The sequence below is a fragment of the Falco cherrug genome, chromosome 10, assembly GCF_023634085.1.
Source record: "Falco cherrug isolate bFalChe1 chromosome 10, bFalChe1.pri, whole genome shotgun sequence".
Taxonomy (NCBI): domain Eukaryota; kingdom Metazoa; phylum Chordata; class Aves; order Falconiformes; family Falconidae; genus Falco; species Falco cherrug.
In genome coordinates, this window is record NC_073706.1 from 35,194,994 (window position 1) to 35,211,684 (window position 16,691).

Here is a 16,691-nt window from a genome sequence, read left to right on the forward strand (position 1 = left end):
GGGACAGGCCTGTGCTCCAGGGCCATCCCAAAGTGCCACTTCCAAAGTAAGTGGGAACAGAGAGCAAGTACTAAGACAACAGCCTGAGCAGCGTGTGCGTCTAGGAAGGAAGAATGGAAGAAACCCAGCATGAGAGATGGGAACAGCAAGCAGAGCAGTGTGAAGGGAGGCAGGGAGCCTTACCGGGGTGTGAGGAGCTCAGCCATGTTGAGGACACAGTCGAGGACACAGTCGAGGAGGGGGAAGATGCAGGCGACGGCAGCGGGCTGGTTTTGGCCGTGGAGGGTGCAGAGGACTGCAGTGGAGGCAACTCTGTTGGAGCTCTGGTCGTCAGGGAAAAGGGCCTGGGCCTCAGGGTCGTAGGCGTAGGCTGGGGGCTGGTGGCCGGGGCTGCGGTGGAGGACACTGTGGAAGTGGTGGAGGACACTGTGGAAGTGGTGGAGGACACTGTGGACGTGGTGGCAGATGGCAGCCGGGTGCTGGGCGCGCTGCTGGGGGCTGGCGCAGAGCTGGGACTTGGAGACATCCCGGTCAGAGGGGCTTCTGTGGAGCTGGTGGGGGTGGCCCCTCTGGAGGCAGAGGTCCTGGAGGTGCTGCTGGCAGGGGTGGTGGCGGTGGTCTTCTGCGTGGTGACAGGCGGCATAATGTGTGGCATAGTGGGCTTTGTGTGGGTGAAGGCTGCCGGGAGGGAAGCACAGGTCAATTAAGATGACTGTGTAAGGTGGGAAGGTGTGTAAGGTGGGCATTTCTGGGGTAAACTCTTCGTGCTATGATACGGACAAGGAAGACAGAACCAGGTCCCAGTAATTGTTGCTGTTTCACATATGAATGTATTGGTCCACGTCCCCCAGTATATCCCATCCCGTTCTGCAGCTTCTGGGAATTGCAGGGTGGTGATCATTTTGACATTTGTCTTCTCGCAGTTTGTTTCTGTCCTTTTTTGTGGAGCTCTTGAGAGGGGAAGGGCTATCACTACTTTCATGTGCAATTCCACTGGTTTACAGATAGTCTACAATTTGCCTGATGCAGACTGCGCTGTAAAGGATCCAAAGGGGAGTCGAGGCTAATGAAGGGAGACACGCATTGGCCATGGATGACTCACAGCTCTGTCCTGACCAGAGCACTCACCTGTTACTACTTTACTAGTTGGAGTCTTAGCTCTGGTTGGCTCCCTTGCTACAAAGAAAGGGAGGAGAGAAAAGAATGGTTGAGTCTTGGGAAGGATTCTAGGCAAAGCATGTTGTGGCATCTCCTCAAAGCAGGCTGTCCTGTTCAACACCAAGGCAACCCAAGTATGTGGAGCCCGATGGGTCTAAGTGGGAGAACTTAGCCTGGAGCTGAGCGTACACCTTCTTGCCCACCCTCCCTGGTGACTTTTACTCCCAGGGTCTGCATTGGCCAAGGAGGTGGTATTTGTTGACCCACACTTGTCATGGGTGTGCCTGGGCCCGGCCATCCTTTGGCTGGAGACATGCCTTGTTTACTGTCTTTTACCCAAAACTGTCTTTAGATCGGAACTGGAGATGTGTTTCTACTTTCACTGCCTTTTGTTCCCCACACTGTGCATTCTCACGCACCACTGTAAGGGGAGGGAGCGTGTATTAGCTTGTCTCTGCTTGCCAGTTGTAGGGCAGGAACTCATGGATGTCTGTACCCTGACAAAGGCCTGTGCCCCAGAGCCAAACCCCTGCGGTGGCAAGGGAGGAGGACGCAGTCAGGGTCACGTGCAGGCCAGTCCCAGGACCCCTGGGTCCCAGGACTCCCTTAGCAGGACTAGTGGAAATTGAGAGTGAGTACCAAAACTGAAGCCCGTGAAGGTTGTGCTGCTTAGAAGAGAACAGTGGGAGCTTGAAGGAGTGTGGAGAGGAGCAGGAGGGAGCCTTACCAGGATATGATGGTCTCAGCTGTGTTGAGGACACAGTTGAGGAGGGAGAAGAAGGAGATGACGCTGAGGTGGCAGGTAAAGAGCTGGGGCTTGGAAACATCCTTGTCAGTGGGGCTTCTGGGCTGCTGGCAAGGCTGACCTCTCTTGGGACAGAGGTGCTGCTGGCAGATATGGCAGAGGTGGTCTTCTGTGTGATGAGATGCTGGACAATGTGTGGCTTTGTTGACCTTCTGTGGGTGACAACTACGGAGAGAAAAGTACAGGTTGATTGAGGATAGTAGGGCAAGAGGGGAAGGCAAAGGAGGTGGGAAATTTCTTGGTGGAAGCCCCAGGGAATGGGTGGGGGTAGGCAAGCGGGAAAAATGGACCAGTGGCTTCCCCCCACAAAAAAAAATATGGGGCCCTGTGACTATTCAGCAACGCCTGTCTCTTCCTGGATCTCCCGAGGGAAGAAAAGCCTCTCTGTATGTGCATGTCTTCCCTCCAGGGTGTTCCAGACTGGGCAAGAACATCATCTGGAAAAGCTGGGCTAAGTAAAGCAGTCTTAGGCCAAGGGTACCACCTAGCTCCCTCTTACTCACCTACAGGGACCTGGTGGTACAGAGTGGTCGCTTGGGTTCCCTTACTTTCTGTAACGTAAGGAAGAACGGATATTAGTAATGGTTGGGAGCTGGTAAAGTTCCTAATTAAAGTGAGTTGTGGTACTTCCTCAGAGGAGGCTGTAATTGCTGGCACAAGACAACCCAGATGTGTGCACCCCAACAGTATTTTGTGGGAAACACATAGATTGGGAGTGTATGCCTGCGCCCCCACTACAGCAGACTGCTCCCCACGCACTGTCCCAGCCTCTGGTGTCAGTTGTGAACCTAGCAATTCATGTTGCCACAACCTCAGAGGACTGTCCTTTTTGGCATATGGAGTACCTGACATCCCACAGTGTAATTTCCTTTTTTTAATATTTACTTTTGGGAGAATTTGTTACAACGGCTAGAGGGAACATACATTCTGTCACTTGTGAGTTTTCAAGAACTCACTTTGAAGTACAGATGGAGATTTTGCCTGTATTTGAAGGCAGTGTAGAGTATGGCCTTGAAGAGAAATGTTATGTTTAAGATATTTGGATGTCAGATGCTTGCTCCATTGGCAAGGCACATACATTTCCATTATTTTTATCACACTTCTTCAGTTAACATTGCAAATAGATAGCAAAGGACATGGTTAAGACAAATAGTAAGAATGCTTGGGGGTTTTATAAGGAGTATATTGACATGTGTCTTGTGAGTGATGGCTTCACCTGGCAGATACCAAAAAAGTGATATTTACTTCCTGTTGGTAGTTTAGAAAGTGGTATTTACCTACTGTTGTTAGTTTAGGTTTGCTGAAAGTTGTGATCTGAGATGTGGTTTGAGTAGGTATTGAGGTGGTTGTTTCCTTTTTGATAGTGGTCTTGAAGGGTGGTGTGGTGAACCTTACTTGTTCTGTCTCTGTTGAAGCAGCAGTTGAGGAGCCAACAGCCGTAGGCTTTGGTGTAGTGGTCATGGTTCTTTTTGTTGAGGTAGTTATATAGGGGACAGTGATGGTTGTAGTCACGTTTGGTGTGGTAAAAACTGACATTGTATGCTCTTTTGGAGTAAAGGTAAATGATATATTGTGAGTAATCAATTCATTGAATATTTTAAAATAGATAAAATATGAAGAAGCTACCCATATTCCACAGACCCAGTTTTCACCCTTGATCTTTTGAATATTTTCTGTGTAATTGTTTGTATTCATATTCTCTTAAGCTCTCCAAATCTTTCTCTGCTCCTACTTGTTTTCTATTGTTTCATATCTTTCTTTGTTCTCTTTTTCTGTATTTTTCCTGTATTAGACTATTTTTTATACAATTTTTCTAAGAAGTCAGCTTTGCTGTCATTTATAGGGTGGTCTGTATGGACTTTGCCCAAATGACAATTTCATTGGCTATTCTTATGTTCCAAATCAGCCACAGTTTCAGCTTCCTGTAATTTGTACTACAAAGCTAAATAGCATCACACTATAGGACTTGCCTTGTCCCAGTGCACAGCTCTTAGGAGTCACAATGAAGCCTTTGAAGTTGTGTTTTGACTCCTGTGGGACTTTTCAGCTCTGCTTTCCCTGACAGCCTGGGTCCAGGATGGCTTATTAGTTGACGTGCATGTTGGTGGGAAGCTACACGTTATGATTCTCCACAAGCCACAGAACTGGAAAGTAATTTATGTTGGAGAAGTCATTCTCCTGACAGCAGGACTCTGTAAATCCTAGACAAAGCTGCTACACTGATACCTGTGTGATTTGGCTTCGGAGCCTGCTTACATTCATCAGAGTTGATAGGTTGGGTCCTCCTTGAATATGACTGCATAACTGAACCAGCTGTGGAAAGGAAGCTGAAGCTGAGCTAATAAAGCCAACTGGAGCTGAGCTGGCTCACTGCTGACAGACCTTCTAACGTGCTTCTCAGATAAGTCACACAAATGATTCTCAGCTGTGCTTTTAACCTAGTGCCTACATCCTTTCTCTTTACATGCACTTTCAACCTATACTTCTGGAAGCTTCTGGTTTACAAACTCCTTTCTAGAAGCCTGCTTTCCCTGTGGCATGGTCTGGAGTCTTATGCCTGGATGTTGAGACAGCTTGCAATGCTTCCCTAGTAGAGTGCTATCTCAGCTATGTATAGAGAGGGTTTACTGTAATTTATTTTAGACGGTAACACTAAAAACCTACCAGTTGTTGACTTTACTGTGACAAGGGGTGATGCTGATGAGGTCCTTGGAACTGTGATTTTTGAGGTTATTGTTGGATTTGTAGTCTCAGTTGATACAACAGCTGCAGAAGAAGAAATATGAGGTACTGTGGGCAGGGTACTTGTGGTAAAGCTTCTTGTTACTTTAGGCTGCACTGTTGCCACTAAAAAAAAAAAAAAGCAAAATTAAAGGATAAGGAATAGTTCTTGATAATCGATTTATAATATCCTATACAAGTTGAAAATTATTTTTGAAGCAAAACCACTCTCTCTTAAGTAAGTGATAGTAGTAACAACTACTAAACCCCACTATCTTTTAGAAAAAAACATTTGATAAAAGCTATCCATCTATTCCTTTGCTATTATATGCAGTTATTATATTAAACAGGAAATCTTGCAGAAGCTTTATACATTCTTCTGCATCACTTTAAAGTGAATATGGCATAAATACTTCGGCATAGCAGGAGAGATGGAATTGTATTTTGTTATTCACACAGCTGACAGTGTAACTTTTTCACAATACCGTATTTCTTCAAGGAAATTAATGGAATTTCTAATAAATTCAAGATCAGTATATAGAGATTTCTATCTTGAATCAGGCTGTAGGGGTTGGGTATAGACAGTCATACCATTCCATGAGGACCTTCTAAAATTGTTAAAGTGTTTTATGGCCATCACCACTAAGAAATGTAATGACATTTTTGTGGGATATTGTACATCATATGAACACAGAATGGTTTAGGTTGGAAGTGACCTTTAAAGGTCATCTGCTCCAACCCTGCTGCAATGAGCAGGGACATCTTCAACTACATCAGGTTGCTCAGAGCCCCAACCAGCCTGGCCTTGGATGTTTCCAGGGATGGGGCACCTACAGCTTTTCTAGGCAACCTCTGCCAGTGTTTCACCACCCTCATCATAAAAAATTTCTTCTATCTAGTCTCAGTCTGCCCTCTTCTAGTTGAAAACCATTGCCCGTTGTCCTGTCACTACTGGCCCTACTAAAAAGTCTGTCCCCACCTTTCCCGTGAGCCCCCTTCAAGTATGGAAGGCGGCTGTCAGGTCTCCCCGGAGCCTTCTCTGCTCCAGGCTGAACAGCCCCAGCTCTCCCAGCTGCCCTCACCGAGCGGGGCTCCAGCCTCTGCCCATCTCTGTGGCCCCTCTGGCCCCGCTCCAACAGGCCCATGTCTCTCCTGTGCTGAGGACCCCAGAGCTGGACGCAGCGCTGCAGGGGGGTCTCACCAGAGCGGAGAGGAGGGGCAGCATCCCCCCCTCGCCCTGCTGCCCACGCTGCTGGTGACGCAGCCCAGGACACGGGTGGCTTTCTGGGCTGCGAGCGCATGTTGCTGGCTCACGCCCAGTTTCCACCCACCAGCACCCCCAAGTCCCTCTCCGCAGGGCTGCTCTCCATCCTTCACCCAGTATCCATACTGGGGGCTGCCCCGACCCCGGTGCAGGACCTGGCACTTGGCCTGGCTGAGCCTCAGGAGGTGCAGGTGGGCCCACTGCTGGGGCTTGTCCAGGTCCCTCTGAACGGCATCCCTTCCCTCAGGGTCGTCACTGCGCCACTCAGCTTGGTGTCACCTGCACCTCCGAGGTGCTGGGGGCGCGCTCAGTCTCACCATCCACCAGAGACAAAACAGAAGTCCTTTTTCACTAGCAGAGATATTTCATTACTGATATCTGGAAATGCCTAAGTATACTCTGGAAACACTGTTCTCAGTAATTTTTTTTTTAATTAAGATGTCTAAGAAGTATCTCTGGGATTTTTTTGGTGATAATTATGACACCAGGTTATTTTTCATCATTACATCTTATGCATGTGAAACTGGTGATGCTACTATATCGCACAAAATAGGATAGTGCTTACCGTATAAACACATACTTGAAATATATAAGTGTGTAAGTACTAGTTTGGTCAACTATGTGAACTAACCTGTTGAAGGTGAAGATATTTCAGGTGTGGTACTAACGATTTTAGGTCCTGTAATGTAAAAGTAGAACAAGTTAAATTTGTGAATCAAAACATATTAAAATACTTCAAATAAGGCAAATTTCAGATTGGATTCAAAGGACTGTGTTCATTAGTGAGATACTCCTAAAAATGCTTAGTATTACATAATTTAGTGGTAAACTTCACATCAAAGGACTTAATGATAAACCAATACATCTCATAATAATGAACATGAGTAAATTTTTTGCTACCTTTCTTATGATTTTTATGCTTAAGGACACCTCATTTTTCAGGGACAATGGAAAGATACTAGCCAAGATCCCAGTTACACAAGTTAGAATTTTGTAATATGACAAAAATTGTCCTTGAATTTTTTTGCATCTGCATGAAAATCCAAACTGTGCAGCTGGAGTCTATCCAAAACACTATTTAACAGAAGTAAACCATATGGTAATAAATATAAAGGTAAAATAAATTTTAAAAAAAGTATCTAAAAAGAGATTTGCTAAGTAGAGTTCATTAGCTAGGTCTCATCCTCTTCTGTATGTTCTCTTCTTTTATGGAAGGTGTTGGACATACCTGAGACTCACAGCTCTGCTGGGACAGCCCCTCACACTGATCAGAATACCAACACACTTTCAGGAAGACCCACATTTTGAAAAGTACTTACATTTAACAATGAACATAACTTCATGCTGCTGACTAAAACCAGCCAGGGTCATCCAGCTTCTGTATTTGAGCATTCCCTACCCTCATCTTTCTTTTATTTTTTTTTACTAAAATTCTTTTCAACCCTTTACTTACAACCAAAGTTTTACATACTAGCAGTACAGTAACGTGGTTATTTTGAAGGAAACTTCTGTTCCAATGAACATTTATTATAAATCGAGAGGTACCAGGAAAAATACATTCTTTGAGAACAGACAAATGTTTTAGTATAGTTTTCCCATTACTGTAGAGAAAGAGAATGAGTATATAGCTTACCACATGGCATGCATCTGCCCTTCTCATGGTCAAAATATTCATCATGAGAGCAGTTGTAACAGCCTGAAGAAAGGGCAAGATAAGTTTTTTATACATTTCTCAAAGAAAAGCATTTCATTAATTCTATCTATAATCTCATATCTTGTGTTTCTGTTATTAAAAATTGCAATTAAATCAATTGCAATTGCAATAATAATAAAAAAATATCAATCGCAACACCATCTATTCAGGTAAGCATTTCCAATGTCACCCTCAGAAGAAGGGTCTGCCTATGTAGTGATTTTTTTGGTTTCTCCAACTATACCCATTTGTCAAAAAAAAAATAAATCTTCAAACCTCCTCTCTCCAAGTTTTCTTATCGAAGTAAGGCATATTCTTTTGATTTGGCGCAAGTCAGAGAATTTATCTTCAAGACAGGCTGAGCTCAATGTAAAGCTAGGTATAGTACAGGTACTGAATTATTATGTATTTAAAGCAGTAATAGTAAGGTAAAGATCAGCAAAGCTTCTTTAAAGATAGCACCAATTAGAATACCACTATTAACCATTAACTGTGGTAGGAGTGATGTAAAAAACAGCATTGAAAAGTATTATTTTGTAACTGTTTCCCAGTTTACACTAGTACAGCTTATTACCTTCGATGTTGACATATTTGTAGTTTTGATTTGGGCAGTTACAAGGCCTGTAATGCCAGGTGCAGTTGTCATTGCTGTAGCCATAGGAATACGCACCACCACTTCCTGGTTTTTTATGAGAATTATAATATTCACAATAGACAGCTAAAAAAGGTAAGAGGAAGAGAGAAATCAGATATTTTCAATTTAATGGCATGTTATTTTCAAAGGACTAAAGGGAGTACAAAATCAATAAACAGTTTCAATCAACAATTTTGTCACTGAAGTTATTAGCTTCTGATGTAAACTGAAATTTATGCTCCAGTGAAGTCAGTTTGTTTTTTGCAAACGCACTGTGCAGGCACTTCCACAGTTTTTAATACATAATATAGTGAAATGTTGAAAAAAACTATCGAAGATAGCAACTCTAGCATTGATTTATAACGTATTCATTCTCTTTTTTTCCTCCATATACAGTGTTCTGTAACACTGTGATATCTTTTTCCTGTTTTACAGTGTTCCAGCCAACACAGCTGTCTGTTTCCTTGACATCCACGCAGAAGGAATTCCATCATAGCTAAAACAAAACATATTTTTTCACAATTTCATACTCCCTCTGCTGACAAACTGACAGTTCACTATACAGTGGCAGCAAAAGAATCAGTCTGTGTTCTGTGAACACATTATTTTCTCTCATTACTCCACGGTAAGAAGAGATATAATATTTTGGTTAATTTAGCACAAATGAAAACTACAGATTTCAAAACCCAGGTGACTGAAGTTAACTATTTCCCATAGAGGAAAATGCAACTTAGGAGGTGCTTATTAAACAATGACCTACATTGCCATGTTAATATACTCACAGCAACAATAATAGTACCTTAAACCTTTTTAAAGAGAGCTTAAAGAAACTTACGGCAGAACTCGGGGGTTCTCCAGTCAATGCAGATACCTTTATCTAAGCACGCCATGGCATATACTGCAATGGCATCACACATGCATTCACAGTCCCCTCCAATGTCACAACCACAAGAGTCTCGAACACAGGCCTCATAATAGGGCATACGATTCACCTGCATTGGGAAATGAAGTAATGGATTTTCTAGGATCTTTTTCTACCTGTTTGTTAAGAAGGTGTTTTTCCCTGGGCTAAACATGTGTTCCACTAAGCAAGAGTAACTAGCATTTCCTCTGAACACTTGTCAAAGCAATTACAGTCCCACTTCATACAAATCTTTTTAGCAAGAATGTAGGTGGTCTTCACATCAACAATAGACATACACGTGGCAAAATGTCATGAGTTTCTATTGTTGATGTGGAGACACCTATGTATACATATTCTGTATAGCCAGCTAAAAACCCCTAAAACCCTCGCACCCATTCAGGACACGTGTCTCTTTGTCAGCTCTACACCCGCCATGGATTTGCATGAGCTCTGCAGCATTATCCACATTTCGCATTTGTTTTCACCTTCTGGAAACAGAGATCTACCTTCAGAAGGCCTGGTTCTGATCAACCTTGCAGTATTTTCATTTCCACAAAGTGGGCAACTTAAATCAGATAGGAAGGTTGATGATACCTTTACTCTTGGGCTGATCTGCACCTTCTAAGTAATGTTGACTTACTGATGAGAACCAGGGTTTTCAGGCTTTTCTGAAGTTTGATTTTCTGACAAAGGCAAAATGATTTCAAAAGAGTAACCAGTGCATTGATCAGTATCAGACATCATCAACAGACTGACTAATTTCTGATATTTAGGTCTTCATTCTTTTTTCACTCTGGTATTTTTAACTCATCAGCTGACTTAGCTTTTGTGCTTACAAAAGGGCTGGTGAAGTGCAAATAAGAAAGGAAGAAGGCTAACATAAATGAAAGCCATAAAACATTTTACATGTATTTTACATTCTGGGGAAGAGAAAATTAAGTGTTGGAATGTGAGCACTCTGGAAAAATACAGGTTATGCCTATAAATAAAAAGAAGGCCAAATAAATTCTTACCTTATTGTGACAGGCAGAAAAGACTTGGCTGTTGATGATGGAACATGTCTTTTCTGCCCATGCTTTACGATAAGGGTTCTTGTTACAGGGGTCCACTACGAAGTATACATCCCCACACAGAGGATTCTCTTTCCATGAATTGACAAATTCCAATTCACTTGATGCCACATACTTGCTTCGAGTTTCAAAATCATCCTTCATATTGCCATTATAGTTCCCACACAAACCGCATATAGTTTCCTAGATCAGATGAAAGCAGGAATATCAATTCAGCAAGTTACAATTACTTGCCTTCCCTTTCAATGATGGACAGTCTCCCGTGCTTTAGGAGTGAATGTAATTCTACAAATACTCTCTCATATATTCTTGGTGTCTTGTGCACGAGGTTCTGTTCATCAGTGGATGAATGTGTTTCTCCTCAAAACTATAAACTGTCATAATGCAGAGATCAAACTCAGCCATGCAGTTGTATAAAATACAAGCACTTAGCTCAACAGTTTCCTGAATGCAGCATGGTAATCACTTACAAATCAGCCTGTAGTGAAAATCTCTGCTGTTTTGGAGATAATGATGAAAATGAATTGCTAGTAGCATCTCTGAAAAAAATTCGCCATCACAAAGAGTCAAGGCAACCACCATCAAATATGCAGTTCATTCTGAGTTGAGGGGCAGTTTTATGAGGAAGTTATTCTGCAATACCTGGGTTTCTCTGGAGATCTTGATGAATAAAGTCATGTGCTTATTCCAGATAAGGGTCATGTTGTATTTTCCTGGGATAATGATATCAAACATCAGGTGAAGGGCATTCTTTTTCACGCTGTATCGTACTCCAGGGTTTTCCCCGGAAATAGTGAAGGTTTCATCACGCAGTATGAATGTCAAATTCTGGAAGAAAATTTATCTGGGTGTTATAACTTGCCAAGTTTCAGTATTTTCCTTACTCTGTGTCACACTGCTGAAGGTCAGATGCTATGCTACTACAGACTCTCTTGACATCTCCAATTATTTTTGAAAAGTCATGTCAGGTGAAGGCCTCGGTGACTGGGGAAAGGGAAACATCGCACCCATTTTTAAAAAAGGCAGAAAGGGACCGCTGGAACTCTGACCTGTCAGCCTCTGGGCCTGGGAAGATCACGGAACAGATCCTGAAGCTGTGTTAAAGCATACGGAGGACAGAGAGGTGATTCGAGACAACCGGCACAGCTTCATCAAGGGCAAGTCTTGCCTGACCAGCCTAGTGGCCTCTCTGTGGCGGAGTGACTACATCAGTGGACAAGGGAGGAGCTGCAGATGTCACCTCTCTGGATTCTGTAAGGCCTTGGGCACAGTCCCCCACACAACCTTCTCTCTAAACTGGAGAGATACAGCTTTGATGGGCGGACTGCTTGGTGGGTAAGGAATTGGCTGGATGATCACATCTAGAAGGTAGTGGTCAACAGCTCAAAATCCAGATGGAGATCAGTGACCAGTGGTGTCCCTCAGGGGTCCATACTGGGACCAGTACTGTTAGATATCTTCACCAGTGACACGGACAGTGGGACCGAGCGGGCCCCCAGCAAGTCTGCAGGTGACACCAAGCTGAGTGGCGCAGTGACGACCCTGAGGGAAGGGATGCCGTTCAGAGGGACCTGGACAAGCCCCAGCAGTGGGCCCACCTGCACCTCCTGAGGCTCAGCCAGGCCAAGTGCCAGGTCCTGCACCGGGGTCGGGGCAGCCCCCAGTATGGATACGGGGTGAAGGATGGAGAGCAGCCCTGCGGAGAGGGACTTGGGGGTGCTGGTGGGTGGAAACTGGGCGTGAGCCAGCAACGTGCGCTCGCAGCCCAGAAAGCCACCCGCGTCCTGGGCTGCGTCACCAGCAGCGTGGGCAGCAGGGCGAGGGGGGGATGCTGCCCCTCCTCTCCGCTCTGGTGAGACCCCCCTGCAGCGCTGCGTCCAGCTCTGGGGTCCTCAGCACAGGAGAGACATGGGCCTGTTGGAGCGGGGCCAGAGGGGCCACAGAGATGGGCAGAGGCTGGAGCCCCGCTCGGTGAGGGCAGCTGGGAGAGCTGGGGCTGCTCAGCCTGGAGCAGAGAAGGCTCCGGGGAGACCTGACAGCCGCCTTCCATACTTGAAGGGGGCTCACGGGAAAGGTGGGGACAGACTTTTTAGTAGGGCCAGTAGTGATAGGACAACAGGCAATGGTTTTCAACTAGAAGAGGGCAGACTGAGACTAGATAGAAGAAATTTTTTATGATGAGGGTGGTGAAACACTGGCAGAGGTTGCCTAGAAAAGCTGTAGGTGCCCCATCCCTGGAAACATCCAAGGCCAGGCTGGTTGGGGCTCTGAGCAACCTGATGTAGTTGAAGATGTCCCTGCTCATTGCAGCAGGGTTGGAGCAGATGACCTTTAAAGGTCCCTTCCAACACAAACAATTATATGATTCTACTCTATCCTATGATTCTATTTTATAGGCTTTTTTACCCCCTTGGGATTATTTTGTATGCATACACAAACCTGAACAGGAAAAAAAATATCTGAGATTGTTCCACTCTCATTGTTAGGTGCACTATCACTCAGCATTTGGTGGAAATAATATCATCATCTACATGCAGCCAGCAGAGTAGAAGTATGTTTTCATGTGTTCCTATCAATAATCAAAAAGTTACAGAGAAAACAGTTATCTATATTGAGCTCTTTTATTATCTCCCATGCTCACATGTACTCTTACAACTTTACTCCTGCCATGCTGCAGTGTTTCAGTGTCTAGATAATCAATGGAAAGATCTGTCTGGAGCGTGCATTTATGAAGCTGGATCCTAAGCAAACAAACTTTTTCACCATGGCACTGACCTGCTGAAACTGCCAGTATTTATTCAGAAATGTGGCAAATACGTACTGCTTGTAGTGACTGTTCCTTGGGATAAAGTCTCATCTGTCTATATTATTCTATCTGTCAGACAATGAAAGACTCTAAGATGATCTGATACTACTGAGCATTACTGTCCCATGAAACTGAGAACAGTAACACGCAGTTCTGGAAGCTGTCACACAGCAGTGGAAATGAGGATAAATGCTCACTGCTGTAGTTTCATGGATATATCAGGTAAGATCTGGATATATTTTGAATGGCAGATATTACCTGGACTTAGAGAAATTTGGAGACACTTGGCTCATTGTCCATGATGAGAATCCCCCAGTTTCACACTATTGTTTTCATGAGTTGGTGTGGTGGGGTGGCAGGGGGGTGGAAATCAGTATTTTTAACTGAGCAATTCACTGCTGAGTCAGTAAAGTTAAAAAGTTTATAGTTTCTATGTAGGCAAGAAGTTTGGGGACTGAAACATTGAGATGAGAATTGAAAAAAAAAAAAAAAGGTTGCAATTCCTACTAAAACTGAGGCTCTAGATTTAGCACATAATTTCACTTACAAGACACCACTTCAAAGACACAGCTAAAGCTTCCAAAGGGAAGCAAACATGAGCTTAAAATAGCTATTCAGCTAGATAACAGCAGAATTAAGATCTTACCCCAAGGTTAATGCTGATGGATCTGGAGCATGTAACCCCTGATCTCCCACAGATGACATTCTCCGTAACAATTTTGAAAGAGGAAGCAGGTCTATTAACACTGCAGCCATCCTAAAAAAACCAAAATAAACCACAAAAAGCACAAAACCACAACAGACTGTGTCTGGACTGACTCTTCCAGCTTAAAACATAAAAGCATAAGTAAAGAAAACTTAAAATGTCATGATTCTGATTCTGCCTGTTTTGGGAGATGATGACCTCTGATTTGGTAGTCAAACTGACATCAATTCCCTAAAAGATACAGTTGGCTGGTACAAAATACATACCTATCAATGATTATTTCAACATGTTACTAAATCTAAAATTGGTTGTAATTGCATGAAAAAGCTGTGCTTTGAGAAGTAAAGTCTTTTCATCTTAAGTACTGAAATAAGTAGAAAATACAAAAACACATTAAGTGTTTATAAAATTCAAAGTGGTTATAGAGATATCCTAGGATATTTTCATTAGCCATTTAAAGCTCTTTCTCGGTGTTAAGATATTACTGAAATAAGCAGTAAGAGGCAGATTACCATAGCTAATATGTATTCACAGTTGCCATCAAACACGAAGCGCTGTCCGTCAAAAGTGGTGATGTGGCCTTCTCCATACAGATTACACGTTGAAGAACACTTTGATTTTTGAACACATTTCCATTTGCCTTTTGTGCAAGTGCTGGGAGTGAGAAAAGAAACCATATTCAGATTTCAAAGAAATCCCACCTCGACCTGCTTCCCTCTATATACAACGCACATTTATAGATAAGATGTTAATTTAACTGACTTGTGTACACTGTGACCAAGTCACAATTAATATAAGAACCATAACTACAAGTTATGGACTGCCTAGAAAATTAATTCATGATAAAGAAGAAATCTTAAGTAATTTTTGCTTTCCTTTTTTTTTTTTCACGAAAGAAAGAACATAAAGCTCATTTATTTTTGCTCCTGATGAGAACAGATGTCACTGTTCTGTGTACTTTGGGTAGTGTTTTTTTAATACTAGATTAGTAACTGCAATGGGAATAAAGTACTTTGAGAATGCTGCCAAAGAGTTGGAAACAATTTTTTGGGGAGTTTGCTTTTATCTACCAAAAAGAAGGAAGATTGTGCCCTCGTTATTTAGGTGGAGCTGTTAATCCTTGACCTTATGTAGTTTATACAGTTACAGGCCCTACTGTATGCCCTTCTTCCTGGATAAGCATATGGCAGATATTATACCTGAAGTCAGTACCATGACTCTTTTATCTATACATATAGATCGTCAAATGTTCAGTTTCCCTTTGTCACCTCTAAGCTTTATCACTGAATTCCTTCCATTCAGCTGTTGCCATTTCCTACTCTCCTGTCAACTAAATGCTTTTGTTATGCAATTGTACAGGTTGGCAAAACAGAGGTTCCACAATGGAAAACTGTATGATTCTTACCAGATCTCACATTCAGTTTGGATCTGTTCACCTTTTGCATAAGCAAGACCACCATATTCACATGGACACTCCTCAGCTGGAACACACCTGCCATCAAGATTTTCATATAGCCCATCAGCACAGACACAGCCCGACTCACATTTAGTGGGTATCTGGTAAGGAGCCGATTGCAAAATGAAAAGAAATGTGAGATGCATTTTTTCTTGTACATGAATGGTGTCAAGAGTGAACCCGTGCTAAGTTCTAGTTTTGACTTGATATCAGTTCTATGATTTTCCTTATACTGATATACTAGTCAATTGAACTAGTTTCACTGAAGTTGTAAGATATACCTGTTGCATGAGATACTGAACGGACTTGAAGACTGAAAAATCTATTTTTCATTGCTACCAGTCTTTCAAAGTACAACAGAAGTTTCTTTATGTCAAGGAAGCTTATTAAAATTCTTCCAATTAGTCTGTTTCCTTAATACAAAGGCATAAGAAAGCCCTATAAGGACAGACCAGAGGTCCACCTAGCCTAGGTCTCCTGCATCCTGTGACCATCAGCAGCAGAGAGTTGGGAAAGAACAGAACATGAAGCGTAAGCCACATGTTCTACCAGTTTCCAGTGACATGCAGTTTATGGAGTACATGAGCCAGAAGTGATAGCCATGCAATTAAGAATCCTTAATGGATTTTTATTCTATATATTTAATATAGATTAATTAATTAATTCATACAATATAATTCCTTAATCACTTCTTGAATTTATGCACATTTTTTGTGTCCACAGTCTGTGGAAAGAAGTCTAATGTTTAACCATAACATGTTAGAAGAAGTATCTCCCTTCATTTCACTAGAAGCAATGTAGTAAAGTTCTAAGTAACAACCACAACATTCTTTCTCTCAAGAGGATAAATATCCCTGAGCTGTGAAACTCACACATTCGATTCCAGTAGCCAGCATCTGACAGGTAGGGGCACATGCCGCTCCATACTTGTTTTCTAAGCTGTCAGAACACGATATATATTTCTTAGGAGCTTTGCAGCTTTCTAGGAAAAAGGAAGAGAAATAAACATTGGAGAGACTGTGAAGTAGCATTTTTACAACATCGGGGGAAAGAATATGTTTCTCAGTAAACCATGTAAGGCCCATACCTGCAGGATTTTGAGGTTTGCCTGTGCAACTTAGCTTCCCATTAACACAGTAGCTAGGGGGGGAAAAACAAAACAAAGGAATTTCAATGCAGTTCTCTCACAAGAAAAAAAAATATTTTTTTGTAAAATGGCTTCATGTTTCTCAGCGTTGGAAAGATTTCATTTATGTTACTAGCTCCTCCCCATGCTTCATAGTGAAGCATGAGTCAATTTGTCTTTCTGCTTTTTGTAGTGTATACACTACATCCATTCTGAAAGTGAATAGTAGGCCATTCACTACTATGATGGCCTATCTAGTCATTTTTGAGGTTTCTCAAACAGGTCCAGACGCTGTTGACAAAATCTCCTACTAGGAATAATCAATCTTATCTATTATTTTCTAATATT

At 42.7% G+C, this 16,691-nt stretch overlaps 1 protein-coding gene across 1 annotated transcript in view; it reads right to left on the reverse strand.

Moving 5' to 3' along the window:
* Nucleotides 1–16,691, reverse strand: part of MUC6 (mucin 6, oligomeric mucus/gel-forming) — a 50,225-nt gene that overhangs the window by 6,438 nt on the left and 27,096 nt on the right. The window contains exons 18-33 of the mRNA XM_055722574.1: nucleotides 16,305–16,357; nucleotides 16,090–16,199; nucleotides 15,167–15,318; nucleotides 14,274–14,415; nucleotides 13,702–13,812; nucleotides 10,892–11,077; nucleotides 10,193–10,432; nucleotides 9,111–9,267; nucleotides 8,216–8,359; nucleotides 7,582–7,644; nucleotides 6,580–6,627; nucleotides 4,628–4,810; nucleotides 2,467–2,514; nucleotides 1,886–2,128; nucleotides 1,103–1,176; nucleotides 184–767 (exon numbers count right to left, since the gene is read on the reverse strand). Of these exons, the coding sequence (XP_055578549.1) occupies nucleotides 184–767; nucleotides 1,103–1,176; nucleotides 1,886–2,128; nucleotides 2,467–2,514; nucleotides 4,628–4,810; nucleotides 6,580–6,627; nucleotides 7,582–7,644; nucleotides 8,216–8,359; nucleotides 9,111–9,267; nucleotides 10,193–10,432; nucleotides 10,892–11,077; nucleotides 13,702–13,812; nucleotides 14,274–14,415; nucleotides 15,167–15,318; nucleotides 16,090–16,199; nucleotides 16,305–16,357 (2,538 nt within the window). The remainder of the gene's footprint in view (nucleotides 1–183; nucleotides 768–1,102; nucleotides 1,177–1,885; nucleotides 2,129–2,466; nucleotides 2,515–4,627; nucleotides 4,811–6,579; nucleotides 6,628–7,581; nucleotides 7,645–8,215; nucleotides 8,360–9,110; nucleotides 9,268–10,192; nucleotides 10,433–10,891; nucleotides 11,078–13,701; nucleotides 13,813–14,273; nucleotides 14,416–15,166; nucleotides 15,319–16,089; nucleotides 16,200–16,304; nucleotides 16,358–16,691) is intronic.